The sequence below is a fragment of the Hyaena hyaena genome, unplaced genomic scaffold, assembly GCF_003009895.1.
Source record: "Hyaena hyaena isolate Hyena2069 unplaced genomic scaffold, ASM300989v1 scaffold_622, whole genome shotgun sequence".
NCBI lineage: Eukaryota > Metazoa > Chordata > Mammalia > Carnivora > Hyaenidae > Hyaena > Hyaena hyaena.
In genome coordinates, this window is record NW_024081253.1 from 756,880 (window position 1) to 766,196 (window position 9,317).

Below are 9,317 nucleotides of genomic sequence, written 5' to 3' on the forward strand. Positions count from 1 at the left end.
ACGAGGGAAAATGAGGACTCCCAAGGTCATGAAGCTATGAGAAATTCCTTCAGCTCAGGTTTTACAAATCTAAGATGAGGGCTCTCACACCACTCCAAATTAAGACTGTGACCAAGGAGGTTGGAAGAGAAGCCTACAGGAGAATATTCCTTTTTAAAATAACCATTTGATTAAGAAACAAAAGTGCTTGCCTTCCTCATTAGCAAGGTAACCTAACCAGATTCTTTACTGGCCCCTGAAGCCAGGTGAATCAGGAAGGTCCTGATTTCGTATTGATTGTGGTAGTGAACAATTGCAGGTATGCATCTTGGAAGTTCATGCCAGTACCCTGTGGGGGTACTCAGAACAAAGGAAAATACACAAGGCAGGCATATATTCACCTTTAGCTTTTTTTTTCTTTTTCATTTTAGAAGCTGAGTTATGAGAATGATTCTGGTATTTTGTCTCCATTACATTATTTTACTCTTGATACTTAGCTGGCCTTTACTAGGCACCCATGAAGGGCTTTAAGGTCAATGTTCTTTTGTTTTTGTTAGCAAGAAGCTTAATTTTTTTTACAAGATCATATTAGAAAGTTTGATCCCAGGTGGTTCTAAGGAGGTGGTCTGACTTTTCTTGGTCCACAGAATGTTTATGTTTAAAAAAGAGATAATTGCAGGGAAGACATACTCCAATCACTTCTCATTTTTGAGCACTGTCAATTCTGATTGAACAGGCACATCACTTATGATCTCTCTTCTCTACTGGAAAGAAGTGTCCTTTGTATCTGCCATATTTCCAACTTAATCCCCCCCCCCCAGACTCCTACCTCTGAGCCAAATATTCAATGACATTAATTATCAAAATAAATTTATTAAAAGTATTCAAAGACCACATCAAAGTTTAGCTGCCTTCAGGACAATTTTTGGCACTCATAATGGACAATGGAGTTTTCTACACAACAACACTCGTTCTATTAACACACACCATTTAACAATTCAAACATAGACCATTTCAGTTTTAGTGTTACAGGAGATAACAGTACTGATGATCTGTAGTCGTAAGAACTTCAACACCCTTACACACAGTAAACATTTTAATATTACTTACTGCTAAATAACTAAAACTAAAACCACTATGTGGTAACATGGACTGAGTTAGGGAAAGATATACAGCCAGCTAGCTAAGGCCACATAATCCCAGACCTATTGATTTTAAATGCTCCTGGACCAACAGTATCACATCATCCCTTTTATGAGAACTTTTAGTCTCACGTTCCTCCATTTCCAGTGTGAGACACACCACATTTGGACCACTTTCTCCCTGCATTCTTGACACGGCTATGGAAGCTGAACCAATACAAGCTTCTCCTAGACAGTTACCAGCTTCCTGATTCACTATCTAACTCTGAATCAATAGTTCTGAGTGATGTTTCCTGAACACCCAGGCTAAATTCAAGGTCAGTCATTTGGGCAGGTCAGCCTTTCCCCTTAGGAAAAAAATGAAACGTCCTCCACTTTTGGGCTCCCTTCTCCAGCTCATGTAGCATGGGGCTCTGTGGTGATCTGTGGCTTTTTACACAAGTCCTGGTAGAATTCTGACTCCAAGAAACGAGGATAAGAGTTGTTCTCCATCAAGCTGTAGACCCTTTTCTGGGCAGTTGTAAAGCAGCCACTTGTAGCCTCTTGTATATTTTGGGCAATCAGACTTTTGGTTTGAAAGTCTATGTTTATCTGAAATAAAAAAAAATGGTTTAATCCATATTCAGAGTTATAGATTGATGCTGATTTAATATTTGAAAACAAAAAGGAGAAGCTATAATGTGTGATTAGCCTCACTAGCCACGTCATTGAAGAAATAAAATTCACCTAATTGAAAACAAGAATTAAGTGAAAAACATTTTTAATCCTCCTACTCCTTAATTAAATTTGATATCTTCTGTTTCATTTTGGTGCAAAGAATGTTCAAAATACACTGAAACGAAGTCATTTCTCCCCTTACCTCTTTTGGGGCTTCTTTTTCTATGAAATCAGTATATATTTTCCTTGCTTTTGAGGACAGCTTTTGGGGTGACTTGGTTTTTTTGAAGTCTTCACAGGCCAGCCAGAATTCAATATTTTCTTCACAAAATTCAGATTTTAAAAAAGCCCTGAATGCAGCAAGACCATCTGTCGGGGGAGAGGGGGGAGCAGGCAGAATGTGAATTGAGTGACCAATTAATCCCTTATATTTTGTTTCCCAGAACTACCATTCCCCCACCCCTATATATTTTTTTATTATTTCTGGATGATAGCAATTTTCTAGATTTCATTCCAGCCTCTAATCTTCAGAATTTAGGTCTTTAAAGGCTAAAATGCTAGTAGGCAAAAATGCTTAAGTTGGCACCCTGCTACAAGAATATAAATAACTTTGCTGTTAATGTAAATATTTATAGGGGAGCCGTAAACTCTCTGGGAACTAAACCTCCTGGTAACATTGCTTGCAATGGAAAAGCTGATTCAACCTTAAGGAAGAGCCACTGCCACTGCAGTGTAGGCTGATTTACGTACAGTGAATAAACCACACATTTCATGGTTAAATACTAACAAATAATGGAGAAGGATAGGCCTTCCAGTATTCGTGATTGTAAAGGTGAATTCCCCGTGGGCAACCTGCTCTTCTGTTGTGTGAGCATGTTTCTAGGTTCTTGTGATACTCCAAGTGGATCCAATTCAACAGGTTCACTTACATTTATTGGCTAGCAGCTCATCAAACGCTTCTGACCACAGTTGTGCTTCCTCTGGGGAAGGCCTGCAAAAGAAGGTCTGCATCAGCTCATGCACTTCACACTTCCCCTTTCCAGCTCAGCAGCTAGCTCACTATTCACATTGCCAAGTACAAGATTTTCAACTTACTTGATGAAGGTTTGCTGTTTGCTTTTCTTGCCATTTTTGGGCTTCCCAGGAGAGGATGAATTTTGCAAGAAGTAGCTCAAACGGGTTTTCCAATCTTTTAATCTTTAAAAAAAAAAAAATCCAACATTTGAAATTGCTCCTGCAGCTGAAGGCATTTTGACCAAATAAAGTCACTCAGCGACAAACTAAGTAAGATGAAATAAGAGCTCTTCAAGTCGGTCTTATTTATTTAACATTTAAGCCTAGCACCTATGCACTGAACACAGCTACTTTCATCCATTCATTTGAATATAAATACTACTTTTATAACTAAGGGTAAAACTACCTAAAATTACTAGGGTTATTTAAATGAATTTAGTTTGCATACTTCAAATGGCAGATGCTATTTCTAGCCCACAAAAGGCAGCAGTTTTTCTGCAGCCTTAATTACAATTCTGAGACATTTCACACTTGACTGCTTGGAGCCAGTTACAAGTGCTGGTGCTCATTTTCCTTTTACCCTTGGAGCAGGAGGCTCTGGACCACGCTAGAGGCTGTGAGGTGTGTGTGTGTGAGAGAGAGACAGAGAGAGACTGAGCCCCCTACCCCAACTGCAACATTCATTTTAAGCAGATAATGCATAACAATAATGCTTCGCTCCACCGTCGTTAGTGGAGGAGACAAGCCGTTTAATAAAAAAACAAAAACAATTTTAAAACGAATATATTCAGAGCCAGCCAAAATATCTCCATCCTGTAGGCTGATCTAAACATATAATGCAAGGTACCAATGCTGGGGACGCGCTTCCGCCGGATTCTCTGAGGTTATTAAACGCAGGGAACAAAAAGCCAGCTCGCAATTTCTTAGGCGCATCTACCACTATCTCCATATCAAGAATTTTCTTCAGTTCCTAACTACGCGAGAGTCCTTCGCTCACGTAACAAAATCGGCACCTACCACACAGATTTAGCCTTAGTTAGCAAATTGATCTTTTCCATAATTTTTTTCCCTGCAGAGGCAAAGGTTACATAGCTTCCTAATGTCAAAACCGAGCCCGAATGTGTCGCGTCTGCGGCAAACCGGGAGAGCTATGTCCGCAGCGAGTGGCGGGAGAGAAAAGAAGTCCGTACTTACAGGGTCCGCTTCATTTTCCCCCTCTTCTCCTCGCTCTTGGGGCTGTTGCCTGCGCTCTTGTCCATGGATCCGCAGTCGTGCTGGACAGCCAGGAACATGGCACTTTGCATTCTCTCCCTGCGGCTGGGGACGCAGTCGTGTGCGGCCGGGCGCGCGCCGTCGCTTTTATAAGAGGTGCGGGGAGAAGGCGGGGCCTCGCGCCGCCGGTCCCGCCTCCAGCGGGCACCGATTGGCCGGTTGCAGACGGGCAAGGGGCGGGGTCGGCCCCGGCCTGCGGCAGTCACGGTCGCCCGGGAAGGGTCTCGAAGCGAGGCTTGCTGACGTCTGCGGCCCCGGCTTCGTGCGCACTCGGGCCAGACGTGGCGGCTTGCCGGGTTTGGGGTGGGATCAAAGACCTTTCGCTGCGAGCCGTCGTTGGCGACCTTCGTCGTGCGGTGGCCGCCTCCGGCGCGGCTGCGGGCCTGGGGGCGGGGTGGGGGCGGGGGCGCTCGCCCTCCCCTCCCCTCCCCCACGCTGGCGTGCTCCTGGCCGCGCTCGGGAGTCCGGATTCCCTTGGCTGCCAGGAAGAGCTGCTTGTTACGAGCCAGAGTGCAGTTGTTTTGATTTAAGATGTTTTCTTCTCTTTTTTGAGAGCGCGCGCTCCCCTCACGCCTCACTTCTTGGTTTGTAAACTGAGGCCGCGGGGAGACCTTCACCTATTCCTCTCTGCGATTCCATTTAGTTTTTTTTTCCGGGAGGAAAAGATGGAGGAACAGTGAGGATTCGGAGGCAGGTGGTGTGACCTACTCTGCAGCTTGCCAGAGCATCTTAAACACTTTTGGGAATGAACGATACAACAGGGAGGGAACAGGAGAAAGTGACTTTCTCCGACAACAGTTTTTTTACTGGGTGTGCTTTTCTGATCACCAAAAGATGAAGGTGATTGTGATTGGATCTGTTTGTGGGGTTGCAAGCTCTTACTCCGGAATCCTTGGCTGCTTCTTCCAGAACCAGAAATCACAGATCTCTTTATGATGAGATAGAGGGAAACACCAAGATCTCGCAGCTGTAATGCGCCAGAGTCGTTCTACTTCCAGAGTGCAAGGATGCAGGATTTCCTCATGAGTCATTCTTGGTTTGCTTAGAATTTACCAGAACACTTAATGACTTGCAAAGGAGGGGGGAGGTAGAGAAGAGGAGGAGACATGAATAGTTTAATAAGTTTAATTTGTTAATTCTTCAAAAATCGTCTCTACCGTAGCCGGCTTTAAATGTTCTGATTGGGAAGGACAAATAAATAGCCTCAACAAAATTATTTGATTTCAGGTCACATTAGAACTGTGCAGTGGGATATTCAAATGGTTTCCCCAATTAAGCATCCAAGTAGATAATAAGATTAACATCAATGTATTGATTAGGCTACAAACATTCTTGAAACTTTGTGTTAGAACTGGTAAAAGAAAATTGGAACTAGTTTAACTTCTGAATGGGAGTTGCCAGAAGTTGGAGCTCCAAGTTTGGCTTGTAGGATAAAATCTGCAATGATTACTGAAGAGAACAGCTGGGTGCTTTATTATGGAAAGGAAAATCATTTAGATTTTAGTAATAAATACTTTTAAGCATGTTTGTGAAATGTAAGAATGTTCTGTTTTTCACACACGTACTCTTTATCTCTAAAAGAACTTTGCATAATATTTCCATATATTTTCACTTTCTGATGATTCAATGCTTATTTGTTAAATACATCTAATAGGCGCTGGCTTTTTCCTGCCACTATAAGCCTTAATACATCATTCACTTAGAACCTTGGAGGATAGAATTCATTCATAGTGGAAGGGCCAGGAGCTCTGACAAAGAGGCAGCGAAGAGAGAGCTGGACTTGTGTCTGAAGACCTAATTAGAGTCTCAGCTTAATGAATAAGTGCTAAGTAACTGTTGGGACTGTCTCATCACACCTCCTTGAGCCCCAGTTTCTCATTTGTGTTAAGAATAATGTATCTTTCTTGCCAATCTCTTTAGATGTTATGTGACTCTTGTGCTGGGCCTTTGTTAAGTCTAAAAGTACACAAGTTTGGTGTTATCAATTTGCATATGTGTGAAAAGAAATATCTGGAAGCATAGCATTTCAATGTAGAAAAATCATTAAAGGATTAGAGTTAACTAAATTATAAATGTGTAAATACTATAAAAGTATCAAAATGATGTCCCAGAGATTTGTACAGTCTTAGGCTCATGACAGATACTTAATAAATGCTCTCTGGGTAATAAACACATAAGGAAAATAAACAGTTTTCCATTTAAAGTTTTTCAGAGATCCCTAAGCCAGGAAAGTTAGTTCATCTCAGTATATTCACAAAAGTGATTATATACATATATCTATGTAAGCAATTGCTCTAAATATAGACTAGTATAGATGTTTCTGGTATTTATTCGCTTTTTAAATAAACCATTTCAAATTGACAACTGATGTTAAGTGGCAGCAAATTATTTTTTTCCTGAAAATTATGAGGTCAGTTATGAGGTCAATTATGAAGTCAGTTGATAAATCTGAATGCATATTGATTTATCATTTCTGTATGTCTAGGTAATTTTAGGAATTAAGTCAGGCTGCAGGCTGAGAAACCTTTCAGTCAAAAAGGTGTCTTTAGAAAGGCAGCAGAGTAGATTGAAAGCAAAGGCTACAATGTTTGATGACTTCCCTTTTTTTGTTGCAAGTGGCCTTAAGGTAAATGGGATTGCTCAATATTAAGATGACACATCTTTTCCATTCTGTGGTGGAGGGAGAAACAATGCAATAGGTTGTACAGACTGCACAGCAAAACCAGTTTGTTTTGCTTGAGAATATACGGTTTCAATGTTGACTCTACCATGCCCTCTACTGGAGAGGTTCTCTGAACACATTAGTAGTAGAGGTTCTTAGTGTAGTTCTAGAATTTTTGTATTAAAAAAAATTAAGTTACAGAAGAAGGCAAACAAAAAAAAGTTTCTAGCAATACCAAAAGTAGAATATGGAAAGTAAAAGTCTCCCCTGCTATAATTCTGCCCTCTCCCCACCACTGTATGCTATTAATAATAAGAATTATTGGGGAGCCTGGGTGGCTTAGTCGGTTAAGCGTCTGACTTTCGCTTAGGTCATGATCTCGCGGTTCGTGGGTTCGAGACCCGCGTCGGGCTCTGTGCTGACTGCCAGCTCAGAGCCTGGAGCCTGTTTCAGTCTGTGACTCCCTTTCTCTCTGACCCTCCCCTGCTCACGCTGTCTCTCTCTCTCTCCTAGAAATAAAAAAAAAAAAAAACCATTAAAAAATAATAAGAATTATTAATTGTAATTAGCTAAACATTTATGCATAAAAACTTTGATACTTAGGTTTTAGAAATTTAAGAACCAAGAGAAATGGTTAAAAAACAACAAAAGAATAGTTCTGTGTATTACTCCATGCTTTGTTTTTTTTCAGTCAACAAGATATCTTAGTTATTAAATTTGTAAAAGGTGTAAACCTGTTGCTTACCTCACAAAATTGTAAGTCGGTGGTAAGTTTAAAAGAAAGGGGGAAAAAAAATCCCAAGAAGTTATATGCTATGTGGCAAAGGGTGTGATGAGTAATTGGAAAAAATGAAAAGTCTTAGCACTGTAATTGTTGAAGTATTTGAGGAAGTGTGATACCTGTCTCCACCCCTCTCTCCGTTCCTGTCTTTCCTTTCCTTCAGGAGAGCAGAGTCTCATTTAACTTTAGTTGGTGAATTACCCTTTTGACAGAATGAACGCACAACCCCACAAGATTCTGTACTTTTCTTCAACCCTAATATGCTCTGAGATTTAAAAATCATGTTTAATGATTTAATTACATTTCATAGAATGTAATTTGCATACCCAGAAGCTGATAAGAGAGAAAGTTAGTGTTTTTGTCAGGAATGAATCAGAGTTGGGCCTAATACTTGACATGTATCATAGAGGAGTCAGTGATTTCACCAGTCTTTGTATTGGTAATTATGGCTCGTGCACTCCCGTGGTTCTGCCTCAAGTTCGTCCATGGTATGGAGCATGTCATACTTCAAAAGCAGGCGGGGACTAATAAATTTGATAACCTCTTCCTTACTAAAGCAACTAGATTCTCTTTGAAAACCAGCATCAGGATGTTAGTGATTCCTCCCCCCCCAATAAAAAATTCTGAAATATATTGAAATATCGCTAATAGGTTTGCGTAGTTATTAGGCCTAGAGGTTAAAGGACCAATTGTATGAAGTCTACATTAGGGGATTATTTCTAGGGTATGCACCCTTCTGTAATGATGGACTACACAGAATCTCAAGGGAAGGAGGTGATTTATAAATACCTTCTTATAAAAATAAGTTACATAGGTAGCATATCTATAAAATGCAGAGTTAAAGCTAATAATTTATTTCCTGGCATTTCTTCTGCTTGGGATTTTAATTTCTGTGCACAAAATTTTGTCAAATCATTAGAGTGTCAAGTGTCTCTATTGACTACTTTTTTGAAATTTTGGGATATTTAGTTCATAATATACAAAATTTCAAAGGTCTATACATGATACCAGTCACTGAAAATCTCTGTGTGTGTGTGTGTGTGTGTGTGTGTGTGTGTGTGTGAGAGAGAGAGAGAGAGAGAGAGAGAGAGAGAAAGGCTGCTTTTCATCTAGTAAAGAATCTCTTTGCATTGGTATTTCCAGTTTACTGACTATCCCCATATAGAAAGTATTAGTACAGGTTAGACATTGGCTTTCAACGGTCTTTGATCCATAGACTACTTCATAAGAAACTAAACCTTGTGGGTTTTCTCCACCAAACACATTTTTGAAACAAAAATTCTCAAGTCTTAACAAAATTAATTGGAAGAATAATGCTTTCAAAGAGATACCAGTAGGCCTGACACAATTGTCATCTTTTAAATATTGAAGTCTTTAATGCTGAGCTAATGGCACTAGACTTCAAAACATTTTCAGTTTCAAAAGACACAATAATTTTGCTTTTCTTTTCATAAATTATCCTTAGGAGAGCAGGATGGTTAGAGGGTTTGTCCATAACTAGGATGCTTACATTTAGTTGCCAGGTCCTGGCACTATTTTAGTGATGACCTCAGGCAAATTGCTCACCCTTCTTGTGCCTAGGCTTCATGTCTATCTGGTGGAAGTAATTATAGCAACCCTCTTTTCTAAGGAAGTTAAAACAGTGTAGGGAATGCCCTGAGTGAGGTAGTGCAAAGGGGGTGGCCTTCAGCAAAACTTTTTAGCAGGAATGGCTTTTTCTAGGTAACTCATTGACATCTTGTTGCTGCTTTCTTAACACCCACTCTTTGGTGCTCTTCTTAGAGAGTCATGCCTCCCATTAAGGAGGAAG

The 9,317-nt window shown here is 40.4% G+C and overlaps 1 protein-coding gene across 1 annotated transcript; it reads right to left on the minus strand.

The window, feature by feature from the left end:
- Positions 1-887: 887 nt before the first annotated feature.
- Positions 888-4,136, minus strand: RGS2 (regulator of G protein signaling 2). Its single transcript, XM_039257490.1, has 5 exons — positions 3,987-4,136; positions 2,874-2,975; positions 2,708-2,769; positions 1,981-2,147; positions 888-1,712 (listed from the first exon to the last, which is right to left on the minus strand). The coding sequence occupies exons 1-5, from the start codon at positions 4,094-4,096 to the stop codon at positions 1,518-1,520; spliced, it is 636 nt and encodes a 211-aa protein (XP_039113421.1). The 5' UTR covers positions 4,097-4,136; the 3' UTR covers positions 888-1,517.
- Positions 4,137-9,317: the final 5,181 nt, after the last annotated feature.